At 45.0% G+C, this 20,418-nt stretch overlaps 1 protein-coding gene and 1 pseudogene across 1 annotated transcript; both read right to left on the bottom strand.

Annotated features, from left to right (window-relative positions):
• The window catches only part of LOC132513036 (nuclear RNA export factor 2-like), a 43,476-nt pseudogene extending 29,517 nt beyond the window's left edge, over positions 1–13,959 (bottom strand).
• Positions 13,960–17,351: 3,392 nt separating this feature from the next.
• On the bottom strand, positions 17,352–20,028 carry LOC132513084 (melanoma antigen preferentially expressed in tumors-like). Its single transcript, XM_060137291.1, has 3 exons — positions 19,739–20,028; positions 18,695–19,021; positions 17,352–17,865 (listed from the first exon to the last, which is right to left on the bottom strand). The coding sequence occupies exons 1-3, from the start codon at positions 20,026–20,028 to the stop codon at positions 17,352–17,354; spliced, it is 1,131 nt and encodes a 376-aa protein (XP_059993274.1).
• Positions 20,029–20,418: the final 390 nt, after the last annotated feature.

Below are 20,418 nucleotides of genomic sequence, written 5' to 3'. Positions count from 1 at the left end.
CAGGCTCCCCCTGACTGGCGGAGAAGGTCTTCATGAAGCAGGAACTCCATGTCACCTCAAATGGACCTGTCAGATGACTAAATGGATAGAACCACCCTCTTAGGGATAAAACATACAAAACCAGTTCCGAAATGTACCACTCTGACAGAGCAAAGGTCTAAGAGAAAGTAAAACCTCCAGCTGGAGCCTGTGAGGAGAAGCAAAACCGAAAGCAACACTGTTCACCTCATCCTTGACTCTCTGAGTGGTGTCCCATCAGGGAAGGTAACAGCCTACTCGTCCTATGCAAAAGGACGGGGGTTTGAGTTAGAAGGTGCCACAGCTTCCCAAGTTATAGCCTCTCCCACTAAGCTACATCATTTCCTGTTTCCATGCTGGTTTCCAGGACCCAGGGTAAAGCTTGGACTAATTGTGCTTAGAATGGAGCCTGAGGTCATGGGGCTCCATGCGGTGGGCACTAACATCCATCTGGTTTCCTGGGGGCTTTTCCAGTTATGCAGGTCTGGAGATGAAGAGAGGGAGGTTGGGATGCAGATAAGGAATTGGACTGACAGTTCCTGCCACATGGTAAACACACAGTACACATTAATAAATGAATGAGAAGCAGGGTAGAAACTACACATACGCCCTTTTAGTCTTTCTATACACATCTGAATGTTTCAAAGTAAGTTAAAATCACACTGTACTTGTTTTTCTCCAATAGAGTTTGAGGAAACTTTTCAATTCTGTTTTTAAAATATACATTTTCCATTGAGGGGAAAAAGAAAAATGTGTAGAAAATGGAGAGCGATGCCACCTGGTGACCAGAGTCAGAACTGCAGGTGTAAAAGTCTGACCTGGGGCCTTGGCAAAGGATGGGGGATGGAAAGGACTGTGGTGTTGGTGGGGAGGGGAATGAATTTCATCCTAAAGGCAAGATTTCTAGACTTCACACTGGCAGCGATCCTTCTGTATTCATGCCCATGCTGGGATCTTCAAGCCCTGGGACTGGAAATCTGGCCCCTAAGTGAACTGAGTAGAAAGCTGCATGAGTTAGTGTATGAATAATTGGTGTAAAGAAATTTGAGGCAAAGGGATGTATACAAATACACACACATACAAAAAACTGTCAAATCAATTCTTTTGATCTGCTTCTGAAGCCATGAATATATGAATAGCGTATTGGTAATCAGTTTGCAATCTTTTGTATTTTCAACATTTTATTCAATGTTTCCATTCTGGAAACAGCATAGAAATGCAAAGTTATAAAATAAAAACATCTTCTATCTTCAACAATCCACACTCAGTGATTTATTACCAAAGAAATCTGTTTAGTGTCTAAGTCAATAAATGTATTTCTGCACTATTATTTTGTGACTTGGCTGCTGATATACCTGTTTAACAAAACTTTATCTCAGTACTTTGTTAGGGCACCAATGAATACTTCTCTTTGTTTAACACGTATGGAAAAATATAGACATGCGTTTTAAGAAACCAAAATTACATTGCCACACCCATCTGTCCCTACCTTTTGCCCACCATAATACAAAGAGAGTTTCTCTTCACTTATAGGTGCCTACTCTCCAGATTTTTCTCTGTATGTAATGCACTAACATATTTAATCACCCTCATACACCCATGTTCATATATATTCTTTTGCAGTAAAAGGGTCATCATATTTTACTTTGTACATCATGACAACCCTGTTTGCTTAATATGATTCATTTCCTATTAATTTATTTAGTTTGGTTTCTTTTCAAGTGGTTTTTCTGTGCATCCGCTCTTGATATCATTGACCTAACTCTACTGTTTAAGAATATTTTGTACATTGAAGAGATAAACCTACGTCTGAATACAATATCCCCCAGATTTTCACACACCTTTTGTGACTTTTGAAATGCAGAGGATATCTAATCCTTTTTAATGAGTTTTAGTGTTTTTATTTCACTTCACGTTGTTTTAGAGAGAACAAGTGAATAATAATGCCTTCTGAGATGTCGAATGTCAGTTCATAGGATAAAATGTAACTCCAGATTACTTTGTGTAACTCCAGATTATGAATCCTGGAGCAGCAATTGGTAAGGTTGTTTCTAGGTCACGTTACTTAACTTTTAAGTTCTGTTCCCTGAAATGAATTCAGCAAGGTAGCAGGGTAAAAGATTACTATACAGAAATCTGTTGCATTTCATTACACTAATAATGAAATATCAGAAAGGAAACAAATAATCCCATTTAAAATCCCATCAAAAAATGAAATACCTAAGAATAAACTTAACCAAGAGGTGAAAGACCTATATGATGAAAACTATAGAACGTTGATAAAAGAAATGGAAGGTGATTCAAAGATATGGAAAGGTGTCCCATGCTCTTAGACTGGAAGACTTAATATTGTTAAAATGGCCATACTACCTAAAGCAATCGACAGACTTAATGTAATCCCTATCAAAATACCTGTTACATTTTTCACAGAACTAGAAATAATAATCCAAAAATTTATATGGCACCACAAAAGACCCAGAATTGCCAAAGAAATCCTGAGGAAAAGAACAGAGCTGGAGGCATAACCTTCCCAGACTTCAGGTTATACTACAAAACTACAGTAATCAAAACAGCATGGTACTGGCACAAAAACAGACATATAGATCAATGGATAGAATAGATAGCCTAGGAATAAACCCACCCACCTACGGTCAAGTAATCTTCAATAAAGGAGGGAAGAATATATAATGGAGAAAAGACTGTCTCTCCAACAAGTGATGCTGGGAAAGCCGGACAGCTCCATGTAAATCAATGAAATCAGAACACTCCTTCACACCATATACAAAAATAAACTTGAAATGATTTAAAGACCTAAATATAAGACGTGACACCATAAAACTCCTAGAAGAGAACATAGGTGAAACACTCTCTGACATAAATCGTAGCAATATTTTCTCAGATCAGGGTCCCAAGGCAAAATAAATTAAAGCAAAAATAAACAAATGGGACCTAATTAAACTTAAAATCTTTTGCACAGCCAAGGAAGCCATCAACAAAATGAAAAGACAACTTATGGAATGGGAGAAAAATGTTTGCAGGTGATGTGACTGACAAGGGGTTAATATCCAAAAATATACAACTCCATATCAAAATGTAAACAACTCAAGCAAAAAATGGGCAGAAGATCTAAATAGATATTTTTCCAAAGGAGACATAAAGACGGCCAACAGGCACATGAAAAGATGCTCAACATCACTAATTACTAGGGAAATGCAAATCAAAACCTCACATGAGTCAGAATGGTTATCATCGAAAAGTCTGCAAATAATAAATGCTGGAGAGGATGCAGAGAAAAGGGAACCTCCTACACTGTTGGTTCGAATGTAAATTGGTGCAGCCACATGGAGAGCAGTAAGGAGGTTTCTTAAATAGCTAAACACAGAGCTGCCATAGGATCCAGCAATCCCACTCCTGGGTATATATCCAGAAAGAAATGAAAACTCATACACACACACACACACACACACACACACACACACACACACACACACTGGACTATTACTCAGCCATTTGCAACAACATAGTTGGACTTAGAGAATATTATACTTACTGAAGTAAGTCAGACAGAGAAAGACAAATATTATATGATATCACTTATATGTGGAATCTAAAAAATAATACAAATGAATCTATATACAAAACAGAAACAGTCTCACAGATATAGAAAACAAACTTATGGTTACCAAAGGGGAGAAGGAGGTGGGAGGGACAAATTAGGAGTATGAGACTGACAGATACAAGCTACTATACATAAAATAGATAAGTAACAAGGAGTTATGGTAATAAAGTATGGGGAATTGTATTCAGTATCTTTTAATAACATATAATGGGAAACAATCTGATATCCGAATCACTTTGCTGTGCACCTGAAACTAACACAATATTGTAAATCAACTGTACTTCAATTTTAAAAAATACACACAAAAAATTCTGATTCTGATCATTTATAAGTACCTATTGGTCTTGAAAAGAGTTTAGGATTAAATGAGATAAAATGTAAAACCCCTTTCATATAGTAGTTGTGTACATGTTAATATCCTACCATTCAGGTTCTCTTTCCAAAGGGCAACAGCTTGTGCTGCTTTCTGGGTCCAGTTCAGCACCTCAAGAATCAGCTAGTCATTGTGGCCCCCACACCCAGTCCTCTTGGCCCACAGAGTAGGATTTCATCCCTACCATCATCTTCATGTCCAATGGGGAGCATGACACAGCCCAGATTCCACATCAGGCGAGGTTTCCACTATCAGTCTTTTAAGCCCTGGAATTCTATCATCTAAAACAGGAGGCTGCTGCTTGATCTGTGTAGAGGGCAAAGTGTAGACATGTGACCCTGGAAAATTTACACATTCCGTGAGTCTGAGGTTGGCCCTCTGTAAAATGGGACTAAGGGCGCCTACTTCTAGACTTGTAAGAAGAAAAGGAGAAAATCTCAAAGAATGTCTGGCAGGCAATAGGACTTTGAGATATATTACTCCTGGCCCACCTTGCCTCCTCTGTCCTATAAAATAGATTTGAAACAGCATCTGGAAATGTAGCAGCAAGAAGTGAACTTTGGTGCCATCTCATCATTTCCTTTTTCCTCATGCTTTCTTGTCTCCTTTTTTTCATTCTAGTTTGACCAGAGGAAATTTCTTATTGAGCCCCAGGAAGAAGGATTAGCACAGAAGAGCAAAGAACAGGAACAGGTCAGCTAGACAGAAGTCATCAAACGTATGTCCAGTTCCAGAGCCATCAACAGACCACAGGACCTGGGTTGAGTCTCTTCCCCTGTGTCGGCCTGAGTCCTAACATAGAAGTACACTCAATATAGAAACAGGGGTTAGGGGTGGGGCCTTTTCGGTCAGAAGACCAGGGTTTGATACTGGGAACCATTACTGGCTGGTTGACTTATCTTGAGCAAGTAATTTATCTAATATGTGTGTTATAATTGTTGCTATCTTTTATTACTATTGTGGGTTTATTCTTTCAGTTTTATGAGTATTATTATTTTTCTTACCACCAGCCAAGTGTGAATGGTAGGAGTGGTGATTAGCACAAAGTTAGGGACGAACCCAACTGAGGCTGGAGAATATAGGAAGTGAAGACAGAGAATGGAGGTGAAGTAAGCAGACAAGCTCTGGGCTCTCTCTGGATGCCAGGCCCTGTGCCCACCCTTTCATGACTCAGGGAAGGTTCTTACCCAACAGCACTCCTGGTTCTCAGCTGCAAACAGTGGCGACCTGGGGGCTGCCAGGGAGATGCCCAGATGAAGGACTATACCCTTATTAGCTCCCTCCCCACTGAAGACCACCAGAGCTGCCTCTCCTTTGCCATCTCCCTGCTCTTGGCTTCTGGGTATCGGAAAAGGTACCCCATGGAAACTTCCACACCTGACCCTTGAAGGGCTTTTTCCTCATACAAAAGATACTCTACCTTCCTCAGTCCTCAAAGGTTGTCCTGCACAACTTACATTCCCACCAACAGTGCAAGAGGGTTATGACACAGCAATCCCACTACTGGGCATATACCCTGAGAAAACCATAATTCAAAAAGAGTCAGGTAGCACAATGTTCATTGCAACACTATTTACAATAGCCAGGACATGGAAGCAACCTACGTGGCCACTGACAAATGAATGGATAAAGAAGATGTGACACATATATACAATGGAATATTTACTCAGCCATAAAAAGAAATGAAATTGAGTTATTTGTAGTGAGGTGGATGGACCTAGAGTCTCTCATACAGAGTGAAGTAAGTCAGAAAGAGAAAAACAAATACCGTATGCTAACACATGTATATGGAATCTAAAAACCAAAAGCGGTTCTGAAGAACCTAGGGGCAGGACAGGAATAAAGACGCAGATGTAGAGAATGGACTTGAGGACATGGGGAAGGGAAGGGTAAGCTGGGATGAAATGCGAGAGTGGCATGGACTTATATACACTACCAAATGTAAAACAGATAGCTAGTGGGAAGCAGCTGCATAGCACAGGGAGATCAGCTCAGTGCTTGGTGACCACCTAGAGGGGTGGGTTGGGGAGGGTGGGAGGGAGACGCAAGAGGGAGGCGATATAGGGATATATATATATATATATATATATATATATATATATATATATACACACACACACATATACTGGATTCACTTTGTTATACAGCAGAAACTAACACAATGTTGTAAAGCAATTATACTCCAATTAAGATGTTAAAAAAAAAGTTGTCCTGCACACTAAGGAAGGGGGACTCTGAGGTAAAGAAGGAAGTGCCTGCCTCTCAGAGGTATGTCATCTCCACGTTTTTACCTGACATATTGTACTTTTATCACTAATGACTTTATACATTTCCTATACACAGCCCGTCGATACACACACACAAACACAAACACACACGGAGATATGCTGTCAATTCCATTTGGTTCTACTTTACCTCCCCCATGAAATTGAGCACAATGAATGCTTTTCCAAGTTAATGAATGCATGTGCACATGTATGTGCACTATCATATTCATCAATAGGGGTTTTGAGGGAGTACCCCTTGGGCCTGTTATATCAGGGGAGAACAAAAGGACCATTTCTCCAGGCCTAGAAGCCCACTGTCTAAAAGGGAGGCTGCTCCACTGTCCTCTAGAGAGGGCGAGGGATGGAACCTCATCCCCAAACTCCCACTTACCTGGATAGGTGATAGAAGCTATATGAGGAGGAGTTTGTCATCTGTGAAATGGGACTCATCTTTAACACAGAGCTGTCCTGACGGGTGAATGAGAAAACCTGGGGCTAAGGCAGGCACTATGGAAAGGTGTTTCTCATTGTTTCTCCTAATGAGAATATAGATATCTTTATGAAGGAAGCAAATCTCTCTGGTATGCCTTGAGTTCAAAGTTTTAACGACAGAAGGATCTCTAGCTTCTTGGGAGACTCAGAAGCTCCTAAGAGCTGCCCAACATCGTGCCTCTGAGCAGACCCTAACCCAGTTCCCCACGCTGGGAAGACAGGCTTGCCTTTGACTCACCTGGTGAGCTCAGTGAGAGATGGCACCAGGGCAGCAAGCCGTAGTGTTTGCCTAACTGCTGCTCCTGGACTGCTACGCATGTTAATACGTTTATAGGAAAATTCTAGACCTGTCTCCCATTCAACAGTGCAGGGGTCCTCAGATCATGCGTCATCCAGCCACGTCACACCACAGTTTCAACCATGTGCTGCCTCCCTGTGAGACAAAAACCTAAAAAGTACTACCATTTCATTGAAATACAATTGTCCCTTCTTTCATTCACTAATAACTAAATATATATTGGGCTTAAAATTTATACTTTTCCATTTGAGGTGTCTCATTAGCTCTGTAGTAGAAATAAGATAAGAAGGAAAATTAATATATGGGCAAATTTAAGAGTTACAAATGAGCTGAGATGGCTCCTTCACATTAGCTGTTAACTTGCTCAAGTTTCAAGGCACTAAAGATTAAATAATCCCTCCTTGGACCCCTCTTCCCCATTCAGCCACAAGCCTCTCTTTCTCATTGTCTCAGTCTCTCTATTTCCTTCTCTCTCTCTCTCTCTCATGATGAGATCTCATTTTCTGTAGATAAATATAGAAATACATAAACGGGCATAATAAATATGTAAACACCTACATAAGCAAACTTACAGGAAGATATGATGAAGATGAAAACATTCAACGGTTACCTCTGGGAGGTATGTTTTGGGGTAATGATTTTTTTCCCCTCCACATGTACTGTGACATATACAGTGGAATGAACCTCATGCACACTCCTGAACACCCAACTGTCTGTTAATACAGAAGCAGCATCCATGAAATTAATAAAAATAATACAAGGCTGCTCAAAATAACTAGGTAGCTTTATATGTACCACGGATGAAATGTTCAGATTAAAAATGACTGAAATAAACAAGGAAAACAAATTACCTTCAAGTTCCCATTAATCACTCCTCTACTCCTCCCAGCTCCCTCCTATCCCCATGCAACCCCAGCACTCACTTCTGAGACCACTAGCGGTTCATCTCAGATGGGGTGGAGGATGCCTGCATGATGTCCTGCTGCTGCTGGGAGAGGGGTGCATGGAGCTGGAGGTGGGTATAGGCAGTGGGATGGAGAACAAACTCTGGGTCTCGCTGGGGTCGGCATCCCTCACAAACAGCTCGTCATTCACGATGCACAGACTGAAGGAAAAATGGGCCCTCAGACAACTGGAGGATGGACACCCACACCCCCAATACTGACTCTGCTCCCACTGGCACTCAGCAACCAGATTCCTTCCACGTCCCTCCTGTGTCTGTCTCCCAGGTTCCTTGACTGGTACCTCTGCCCCTCCCCACAGAGCCCACCTTTGGAGAGACTGTCTACCACCTTCACTCGATTTATAGGTTTATCCCCAACTCACGGGCAATTTCACATTTACCCTTTACCACAGCCCAAGGGCTGGACGCTCTGATGCCCATTCTCAGAAGAAGACGCTGAGTCACACAGAGGTCATGGGAATTGACCAAGGTCACACAGCGAGTGAGTGTTGTTTCAAGGAGAGAACCCATAGGCCGATTCCAGGCCCATACTCTTCTTAACCACTAGGCTACACTGCTCCTGGGATCTCCCTGCTGGCTTTCCACAATACTGAGTAAACCTAAGGTCTTTGCCACCGCATTCCCTCGCCCCTGAGCCCAGGTGGGGATGGGCATTCCCGCCCACAACAGGGCTCTCACCTGCAGGAGCCAGCAGGGGTAGCGATGAAGGTCCGGGTGAAGGCACGCACACAGCCCTGAGAACTTCCTTCCACTTCAACAGCAAACAAACAACAGTACCCCTTAGAGCCACACGTGCTGTACATGCGCACATGGCGGTCCCCAGTCAGGGTGTGACTGGACACTCATGCTGAGAGGGCAATTGTTCACGGGGGCCAGGGTGTCGGGAATGGGGAGGGCAACTATAGGAGCAGTCTGCACCCAGTGACAGGGTCCCTGACGACCACTACACAAGTTCACGGGATGCATTTTTCACAGCCGCCCAAGAGGTGGATACTACTACCCCATTTTGCAAATGAGGAAACTGAGACCTTAAGTAACAGCCCAAGTTCTCAGAGTAAGTATCTGGGTTGAGAGCCACCAAACGCCACAGCCTGTGTCCCCAACGCCCAGGGTGTGAAGGGCAGACAGGCATGGACACAGCTGAGACCTGGATTGTCTGTGGGAAGCCTGAGGGCAGGAGAACACAGTGGGGAAGGGGAGGGGTGAGGAGGGGAGGGCAGGTGGGGAGGGGAGGGGTGGAAGGCAGGGAAGGGAAGGGAAGGGACAGGAGGGGGAGGGGAAGGGAAGAGAAGAGAAGGGGAAGGGAAGGGAAGGGGTCAGGGAAGCTAGGTGGTTCTGGGAGTGAGCCTGGCCAGGGGGAGGCAGCAGTGGGGCATCTGCACTGGGGGTCTACACACACTCACCTGCCTTGAACACCCCGCAGATGGAGAAGCAGAGCATCGTTTCCTGAAAGGGAAGAGCCCAGGCGCCTAGTCACCACCTCCACCTCCCACCCACCTGCAGCTTCCTGGGCCTGCCCGAGGAGGGAAGCAGGTGCTCACCGTCTGGAACCACGTGTCCACCACGAAGGAGCTGAAGGCATGCTGAGTCTTGGGCAACACACAGAGGGTGTGCACAATGACACGTTTTGTGTGCTTCAGCAGCTGGACCTGCAGGTCTGTGAGGGGAGGGGAAGCGAGCGAAGGTCAGGGGCTGCCACGCCCTGGGCCCTATGATTGACCCCTTCACCGCCCTTTCCTACCCAGTCTTCCCATCACACACTCACAGGGGTCCTTGAGCTTCTTCATATTCCTGCTGTCCTTGAAATACTCGCACAAGCTGCTTCTAGGAGACAAAGAGCAACAGTGGGTGGTGGGTGTTTGCAGGAGCTGCCTGTGTCTGCTGGGGAGCCACACAGCCCAGGAGCACAGCCTGTGCTGTGATACTCACAGGGCTGGGTCCTCGGGGTGGAAGGGAATCGTCAGGGAGAAGCAGGCCTCCTCGTGATAAGCACCTGCGAGAACCTGTCTGTCTCCATAGTCATGGATCAAGTAGTACCTAAGGAGGAGCAACGAAGACAGTCTATCTCTGTGGTCTGGACCTCAAATGAGACTTGAAAACTCCCCTGAGCAGACCTGTGCTTAGGTGGCCTCACCTGTCCTAGACCTGCCCCCCTTGCTCAGCTTCCCAGAGATACTTACTGCTTCAGGAATTGCAGGACTAGACTCTTCAGCTCATCAGATCCAAAGTAGCTTCCCTGGAATCAAATGGCACTTGAGACTATGCAGTAGATAAAGCCTCCCTGCAACACCCCAAATGTTGTTTGATCCTCTTCCTCACCTTGCAGGGCTTTACTATGTAGGGAGTGTCAACGTCAACGGTCACTGGTGACGGTAACTCCTGGCCATCCTGGAGAAGGGAAGAGGAAGTCAGGAGTGGAGACCAGGGGAGTGGCCCTGGATGATCCGGGAAAAGGATGGGCCCAGGAGGGTGAGGGTCAGAGGTCAGGTGTGAAAGGGCCCTGGAAATTCCATGGGAAAGTTTACAGTGGATGTCCTCATCATGAGGTCCTGGAAGTCTCTAGTGTTATATTCAACTTGTGCGTGTGCATGTGTGTATTTATGGGCATTTTTCCAGCAATATATCCATGTCATTTTCAGGAGTCCATGTCCCCCCAAATGGTTAAGGTTCTGATGCTAATATGTGATCTAGGCAAGACCCAAAGGGCTTGAGGGCAGGTGCAGAGGCCACCGACATTCGTAAGAGACAATGATTTACGTAGGCACTTACCAGGCGTAACAACTTCGGGAAACATTCTCTGATGGCCCTGTCCAAAACCAAAAATAGAGAAGAGGTGGTTGATGGTTCAAGATTGCAATGCTTCCTTTGAGTTAAAACAGTAATACCATAAACAGAGATCAATGTGTTCTGGCCAATCCAGCAGCACCCTTTGCCCACCTCTGCTCCTGATTTTAGGGGTTTTCAGTCCACTTGCCTGTTGAGCACTGAGCATCTGTCATCTTACTGTCTGAAAGGCACTGTCTCCTCATCTCTCTCAGTACCTTCACTTTAATATTCCTTCCCTGCCTCCCTTCCTCTCCTTCGCCTGGGTAGCTCCCACCCAGTCTACTCGGACTCCCTTCTCCAGTGCCACAGGGACCAGCATTTCAAACCCGTGCTGCAGGGCTTCCTTCTCCTCCCTCCCTTCCTCCAGGGCCCCACTGAAGGCTGTGGGGAGAAGAGCAGATGGAGTGGGAGCCCGGGGCTCTGCTACCTCACTGGGGGTCCAGCACTCTGGCAAGACCCCGACACCCCCCAGGGATGGCCCAGGATGCTGGGCCAGCGAGGTGAGTGAGGTGGGGCTCAGGGAGGGAGATGGAGGGGATGAAGACAGAAAGGGAGTGAAGGTAGGAAGGGAGAGATGAGAGAGACATAGGGGCACAGAGACAGGGGAGAGAGAGACAACAAAGGGAAGGGAAAGAAGCTCTCCCGTGGTCGGGGTCCGGGAAGAAGAGAGAAGAAAGGGGAAACGGCACACTTGTTGCGGCTCTTCACCTGCCCCAGAATCGCCCAGACACACCAGGTAGGAAGGGAAAATATGCACATGTTGGGCTGGGGGCCCACTGGATGCTGGCTGAAACTTTGTCACCTGTGTGAACTCAGCCAGACTTGGGCATGGGAAACCGAGCAGCCATGGGGGCAGATCTTCCCCAGAAGGAGGAAAGGGTCAGGTCCCAGCTCAGTATGGGGCTGAGGATCCGTGGCCCCCTCTGATGATCACCGTCTTCTCTCCCGATGACCCCTGCACCTCTCTGAGTTGGTTCTTTATCTGAGGAATCATACCTGTCTCAGGCTGCCCAGGGCTCCTGTGAAGGACCAGGCGGGATGATGTGACGTGTGCAAGGAGGGATGGGAAGTGCCCCTCAGAGGCCTGTCCTTCTGTCTCCTCTACCACCTCTGCCCTCTGCCTTCCACTCCTGCCTCAGGAAGCCCTCTGATCACTGGCGTAAGCCCACGTCTGGCCCCTTGACTCAGGGAGCCCTGCTTTTTCCCAAGGAGGGTCCAGCTCCTGGCACTGGGCCAGCAGAATGGATGTCATGACAGCAGCCATCCATGGCCTCAGCCCTCAGCATGGCGCAGGAAAGCCCCCATGTCAACCTGGGAGAGGAGGGGGGATCCCTTTGGAGGAAGGGGAAGAGGGCCCCTCTCAGAACGGGGGAGGCAAACCCCATCTCAGCACGAAGAAGGCAGGCTTCTCTCAGCAAGAAGCCCTGGACAGGAGGACCCTTCTCAGTCCAGGGCGCCAGCATCTGGATCAAGGCTGGTCGCTCCTGGTCCTGGTGAGGAGGAGAAGCCCTGCTTCCTGGGGCACACTCTTGGGAGGCCTTGCTGGAATATAACTGGGCACAGAGAGCTGGAAACAGACCCCAGAACGCCTGCAGAGGTGAGCAGGTCAGGGGAAGGAAACTCCTCACCGGTGATAGGCACAGAGAGAGCAGAAGGTGGGGCCTGTGATCCTCCCAGAAGACCAGGGCTGCCACCTTTGGCAAAGGGGCACTCTCACAGATAGTCTAGGCTCCCATGGGTGAAGGTCACCAAGAAGGGTGACAGGGTGTTCACACTGACCTTACATAGGTGGACTGGTCTGGGAAGGTGTCACACAATGGGTTCCCTTGCAGCCACAGCTCTTCAAGCTTCAGCCCTTGCATCTTGCTCAACTCCCACACAGACGTCAGCTGAGAAATATGGCGCGGAAGTGGGAAAAGGAATCCCAGGGAAAGAGGGACATCTGGATCCCTGCACCCCCAGACCCCTCCCTCCCACACAGGTACCTTCACCTGCCTCCTGTCATCACTCTGATGGCCAATAACATGCCCCCCCCACTCTCAACCCAACTTTGACCTGGCTCCCTCTTCTCACCTCATTTTTGGAGAGGTTCAGGATCTTGACCGTGGGGGCCATCTGTATAATGTCAGACAGGCCATTCAGCTGGTACAGTTTGTTGCTGCTCAAGTTCAAGGACAACAGCTTTGGGGCAAGAAGAGGTAGAGTGAAGGTTACTATCTAGGACCTTGGAGACAAATCTGCCCTCCTCCCCATCTCTTCCACCCCCTACCCTAATACCAGCACTGGGCCTACAGTCTCACCTCAGGGAAATTCTTTTCGATGACCTGCAGGGTGGCAGTCATGCAGCTTCTTCGATTCAGAAATATATCAATATCATAGCCCACCAAGTCTTCAGGAAGGAGAGGGGAGGGAATCAGATGGCTGAGTGGGGTGTGGGGCCAGCACCTGCCCCTCCCCACGTTACCATCCCTAAGTCTCCCTCCAGGAAGACCCCTCTGCCCTCACCCGCCCTAGAATTACTGCTGTCAGCCGTACCTGGGTCAAGGCGGAGCCTCTGGAGGTCGAGAGCTTGCTGGGAGACATCAAATCGTTTGCTCAAGGTCAGCTGCGGAGAGAGAGATGGAGAGAGCCGCTCTGAGGCTGTGGTGGTGGCAGGGAAATCGGGGGCGAGCGGGACGGGGGTCTGGAGGAAGGAGAGGTGGGTCTGAGCGCTGGTACACTACTCGCCGTGAGTCTCCATTACCTTTAGCTGCTCCATTTCTTCTGGCTTCAACTTATCCCGCACAGAGTAGGGAACAGCGGAGGGGCTGACAAAGACAGGTATCTGCAGGAAGAAGAGGTGGGGTAAGCACCAGGAACTCTAGTTCCAAAGAAGACAACCAGCCCCTGGCCTGTACTCCTTCCTCAGGACGAGGTACACGTAACGCCCTCGACACACACCTTTCGGCTCTCCTCGTCACGAATCTTGTAGCTGACATCCATCAGTGCAGAGGCAGTGCTAGCTTCCTGGACAAGGAACCGAGCCCCATTTTGCATAAAGTGGAACTACAGGGATTGAATGCAACAGCAATAGAATCAGAAGCCAGCAGACCCTGCTGAACCAGGTCTCTCTCTCCCCCTTCCCTGTGCCCACGCATCTGGCTTCAGCATCCTCTCTTACGTCCACTGGAGTGAAGTGGACACTGCAATGTCTCTGGATTGAGTTCATTAGCCATGTCCTGTCATACTTTATCCCATAAGGAATCTAAGCATGAAAAGAAGCGATGGGAGAGAGGACAGACAACAGGGAATTTAGGCTGGAGGACGAACCTTTTCCTGTTCTTTTCTGGCCTTCTACTAAGCTTTAAAGGGCTTCTAAAAAAGGGTCCACTGGCATGATTTCTTATGGGTGTGCATAATATGGATTTCCTAAATACTCTTTCTCTCCAGTCAAACTCTCTTCCAAATAATCAAGGTGTCAGAAATGATCTTCCTTTTATAAATTTCCAGGAGATCCTACCCAGTGCAGACACAGCTTGCCCCTCAGACAAGGTCTCCAGAGGCTCAACCCTCTTTTTTCTCAAGATTGCTTTGGCAATTCGGGGTCTTTGTGGTTCCATATAAATTTTTGGATTCTTGGTTCTAGTTCTGTGAAAAATGGCATGGGTATATGATGGGGATTGCATTAAATCTGTAGATTACTTTGGGAAGTATGGACATTTTAACAATATTAATGCTTCCAATCCAGCAGCATGGGATATCTTTCCATTTCTTTGTTCATCTTCAGTTTCCTGCATCAGTGTTTCATAGTTTTCAGATAGGGCTTTCACCTCCCTGGTTAGGTTTACTCCTAGGTGTTTTAGTTTTTTCAATGTGATTTTAAATGGAGTTTTAAAAAAATTTCTGTTGGTGATATTTCACTATTAGTGTATAGAAATGCAACAGATTTCTGTATGTTAATCTTGGATCCTGAAAGTTTGCTTAATTCATTCATTAGTTCTAATAGTTTTTGGGCGGAGGCTTTAAAACTTTCTATACAAAGTATCATGTCATCCGCAAAGAGTAACAGTTTTACCTTGTCCCTTCCAGTGTGGGTACCTTTTATTTCTTTTTTCGTCTGATTGCTGTGGTTAAGACTTCCAGTACTATGTTAAATATAAGTGGTGAGAGTGGGCATCCTTACCTTGTTCCTGAATTTAGTGGAAAGTCTTTCAGCTTTTCGCCATTCACTATGATGTTGGCTGTGGGTTTGTCATAAATGCCCTTGTCGTGTTGGGACATGTTCCCTCTATACACACTTTGTTGAGAGTTGTTGTCATGAATGGATGTTCAATTGTGTCAAAAGATTTTCCTGCCTCTATTGAGATAATCATGTGATTTTTATCTTTCATTTTGTTGATGTGGTGTCTCACACTGATTGATTTGCAAATGTTGAATCATCCTTGTGACCCTGGAATAAATCCTACGTGATTTATGGTGTATGGTCCTTTTGATATATTGTTGGATTTGTTTTGCTAATATTTTGTCCAGGACCTTTTCATTTGTATTAATCAAAGATATTGCCCTCTCATTTCCTTTTTCTGTAGTGTCTTTGTCTGGCTTTGGTGTCAGGGTATCGGTGGCCTTGTTGCATTCTTATTTTATGATGTCTTTGAAATGCCATGTGTTATCATTTCAACAAAGCAACAACATATACAATTCATTTAACACGTTTATCTTTCTAAGTCAGAAATGCAGTAGCAAAATAGAGGTAACAACAAGTTATTAACTATTTTTATTAATTATTAATTAAGTTTTACATTATTTTCTCTGTTTTTGAAATGCAGTTTATCACTTCAACATGTAAGCAATAAGAAAAAAATAATTGTAAAAAATTTCTTACTGAGTCTTTAAAATGTGTGTGCTATCATTTCAACAAGGAAACAATGTAAACAACATTCATTACTTTTACATTCTTCTTTCTTACTAAGTCTTTAAACTACAATCTGTTTTCATTTCAACAATGAAAATGCAATCTGTTTTCATTTCAACAAGGAAACACTATACACAAAATACTAATTATTTTTTCCATTCTTTTCTGTTATCGTTGACATCTTCTATGTTACCATTTCAACATATAAACAGTAGGAACAACCTATTAATTAACTTTATTTTCTCTCAATTAGTCTTTGGAATGCAATGTTTTATCACGTTGACATGTAAACATATAAACAGGTAATTATTACAACATTTTTTCACTAAGTCTTTGAAATACAATGCTATCATTCTAACATGTAAGTATATAAAGAATTTAATTTACATTCTTTTATCTTTACTGTCTTTGATATGCAGTATGCTATCATTTCAAAATGTAAACAATACACGTAAATTATCAATTAGTTATTCTACATCCTTTGTTTCTTACTAACTCTTGGATACACAGAGTGCATTCAACACCTAGGGTACATCACATTTGAGAGTAGCCAAATTTCTAGAGTTCAGAAGCCACATATGGTTAGTGGGCACCATACTGAGCAGTGCAACTCTAGTGGAAGGGCAGAGGGAGCAAATACATAGGCAACAATGTGTACCATGAAGGAAATACACATGGTACCTTAAGAAAAAGCAGCCGCAGAATAAATCTACTTAAATGGGGAAGTAAGAGAAAACCTATCTGAGGATGTAACATTTGAGTCATAACCTGAGCCCTGAGCAGCTATCCAACAGCATAAAGAGGCCATTATCATTTGAGCAGACTACGTAAGGGGAAAGAGTGAAAAAAATACTGTGTTATGGGGGAATAAATAATTTCCCAAGTCCTCGAAGAAAGAGTAGAGAAACTGATAAATCATAGGAATGTCTACACTCTGAGTGAGATCAGGGACTTTATCTTTCTTAGCATCTGGAAAAGTACCTAAATCATAACAGATACTTGGTGAATGTGTGTGGAATAAGGAATAACTGAGCCAGGGGTCTGAGACCTGGGAAATCAGGTAGCAATATGCTGATGAAGATACCAGTAGGTAGTTGACATTGTTTGTTTGTTTCCTTTTAGTTGCATATCGTTTCTCATAAGCCACCTGAGGTAATCAGAAACACAAGAAGTTTGCAGGTCCCTAGAGGGTAAAATTATTCAACAACTACCACCTCTAGGAAGAGTTTCAATTGATCTGACTTGTGTCAAGTGCCCATAAATGGATAAGTGAACCAATCAGTGTGGATAAGGAAATGATGTACCATGACTGGGTCAGCTTACGTCACATACCCAACACTGTGGTTACCAACCAGAGGATGTAGAGGGCAGTGGGCAAGAGATCCAGCGGACCTTTCAAATTCCTCTATTTCCGTTTTAAAGTTCCTCTTTTATAGAGATCAGTTTACATATCCAGCGTTACTAACCCCAGTTTCCTAGAACAGTAGAACTTTACATATGTGTCTCTACAAACTTGGGCTTCAGGCAAAAAAAAAAAAAAAAAAAAAGTGAATGCTTTCATGGCCACACATCAGTGTTGAAACACCTCCCTGTGCTGTGGAAATCACTCTGAACAACTGACCCATTTCATGTCGTTCCTCTGTGCCCCGTGCAGCATCGCTTCCAACTGAGCCTGAACTTCAGCAAGTTTCTGTCGGTCCAAACGGTCATGAATAATCCATTCCTCGTAGCAATGGACAGGGACAGGATAAATCACATGCTTCAGCTTCATCAAGGAAGTCAAGTGCTGCAGAAGGCTCTTGAGCACAGGCATTGTAATGGGATTGAAGGCAAAGCTAAGGACATGGAGCTGAGTACAGTGGCTCAGGGCTGGGATGACGGCAGAGAGAGTAGAATCAGTTATCATACAATTGTTTATCACCAGATGTTGCAGGGTGCTTGAGACCTTCTCCAGCAGAGCCTGGAAGGGCTCATAAACTTCTGAGAAGATGTGGTTGTTACTGAGACTCAATACCCTTAGGTGGGTGGCCTGAGAGCTCTGGGACAGGACAGTGACATCTCTGTGAGAAAGCTGACAGTGAGGTAGATACAGTGAATCCAACTGAGGTGGCACAACTCTACAGAGAGAAAAATGTAAGGTTATTTCAGAAGAATGAGGGCAATGACCCCCAAATTTTAGGTACCTAAGGATCTAGAATAAACTACTGTGTTCATGGTTTGCAATAAGTGGTTAACAATGTGGACTTTGGGATCAGACTTTATAGATTTGTGACCCTGAGAAAGTTACTTTACCACTCTGAGGTACAGGGTTTTAATCTTGAAAACGTGCACAGCAGTAATTATTATACAGAACTGCGGGAAAGATTAAGTGAAGAAATTGCATGCACTTAGTATATACGACATAATCAGTGTTGGATCTGATTCACTTATTTGGCGAGGATGGGTCTGGGAAAGCAGCCAACTGAGGGTTTCCTTTGACTAGTACCCAGATGACAAGCTCGCCATTCAGGTTGTAAGCCTGGGGGTTAATGCAGGAGCAAAATTATCTGGCAGTGTTAACTATTGGGGCCCATCCATAGGCATGTGCATTAGTCCTATAGCTTAATGTTTCTCCATCTGAATGCCTCCCCTTCCTCTCTAGAGAGCTGTAAAATCCAATAGGAGAAGGACTGAGTCTTTCACCAATATATTTACAGACTTTTAGGATCTGCCCACGGTCACTGAATGAATGAATGAATGAATGAGCACAGCTTCCTTTTCTAACCTCATCTGCTGCTCAACATAAGGTACCCCTCTCTCCCCCAGCTATGTTCAAACTCCCAGCAGTGCCTATGCTGAGGCAAAGAGAGAAATGGGTTACAAGGAGCTTAGGAAGATCCAAGCATGGTCTCTTCTGTGTTAACAATGAGGTGATCAGGGAACCCAGGTTCCTCCCCACCCCCTCACCTGAGCAGTTTGTGCAGTTGATCTGTGAGGCAGAAGAAAGACAAGCTCAGCTCCTGGAGATGGTCCAGCCGCCCAAGGCAGAGGAGAAAAGATCTGAATTTCCTTCTATTATAAGTTTTAAAGGGGATGTTACACAGAGTAAGGCTGTTCAGGTGGATCATCTGAGCCAAAAGGGTGACGACTTCACTCAGATTAGCCTGATCCATTTCCAGGTTCTCAATGCACCCCAGATCCAGAAACTGCAGGATACTTTTGTGCCCAGACATTCTATCGATTTGCAAATCTCTGCAGCAGACGTGCAAGGACCCAACATTCTGCTGAATCTTACTACAAAGGAAAGAGAGGAATTGCTCTGTTCTCAAGGTACTATTGAGGGAAATATCCACTAGTAATTCCATGGGTTCCTGAGCTGACTGAGGCTCAGACCCAGAATTACCAATCCCGAGGCACATGACTCTATGCTGAGCTTCTTCTATCTTAAGGATAGAGTGCTGAGAGTAAATGCATGACTTAAAACAGAAAGGGAATGCGGTCCCAATCTCAGAGCATATTGTCTTACAGACCAGGTCACGTCTTAAATCTAGGATCCTCAGTTTGGGCCCCCTGTAAGGAAAGGAAGAGACAGAACACATGAGAGATAGCTGATTTTAATATAACCCAGCAAGATCAATGATGAGAAGCAGGGACAGAACACTTTAACCCTGGTTTTCACTTCATTGCCATTCACCAAGTTCTTTCCACACAAATGCAGCGTCTTTCATCCTTTCCCCACCCCCTCCTTCACCTCCGGTCTTTCCCTGTCTCAATGCCCATATTCCACTTTTGTGTAATCGCACTCAAATCCATTCATAAATCCTCTATTCTATAATCAATTCTATAAGGCGATACAGTCCCAAAGGTGACCGCAAGTGCTGACCGACAGCTCTGCAAAGACTGCAGTATTCACCACTGGCTACTGTTGGGAGACCGTTAGGTATTCCCCTGCCCCAGGCTACAGCATACACTCCTGCTTACTCCCTGTGTCTCTACTGGTCATAGTCTTACCAAGAGGAAGAGTTCTGGGCAGGGAGGATCTGCAGACCATCAATCATGGCTTCCAAGATGTCATAGTATGACTCTCGTGTGTTCAATGACCCAATATGGAGACAGCGAAAAGGCCAAACCCTCACCATTGCCCTTAGTATCGTCTTATGCCCACCCAAGAAGGCAGCGTTGAACAATGGAACAAAGAGGTCTCTTGGGATTTCGTCCAGGGCATGGATAGCTGCAGGCTCATTATTCAGCAGACTCTTTGCAGCAAGCTCAAGGAGGGCGACAGTGGTCTTTTGGTCCATCTTCAAAAACCTGCTTCAGAGTGGAGAATATTTAGAAATCCTGAGAAGATATCTATAGTCACTTGTTTGCTTCCAGGGTTCGCTATGGACAAAATACTTATTGAATAAGTATGTGGTGAACCATAGGGCCAACTCTAGTGACCTATACTATAGGAATAGAATGAAAATGGACTTCTGTGCAATTTAATTATATATGTGTCCACACACATGCATGCGCGCACACACACACACACACACACACACACTTACATGAGATAAAATGCCGTTAGAAATCAGACGTAAGTTAGCAGAAGACAATGCTGACCACTTAGCTGCCTTCCTCAAATTATTTCCTCCTGAGGAGCTTCAAGACGGCAGAAGAGTAAGACGTGGTGATCACCTTCCTCCCCA

This window comes from Lagenorhynchus albirostris, chromosome X (genome assembly GCF_949774975.1).
Source record: "Lagenorhynchus albirostris chromosome X, mLagAlb1.1, whole genome shotgun sequence".
NCBI classification, from domain to species: Eukaryota; Metazoa; Chordata; class Mammalia; order Artiodactyla; family Delphinidae; genus Lagenorhynchus; species Lagenorhynchus albirostris.
Note: the sequence above shows the minus strand (reverse complement) of the source record. Positions and strands in the feature narration are given on the sequence as shown.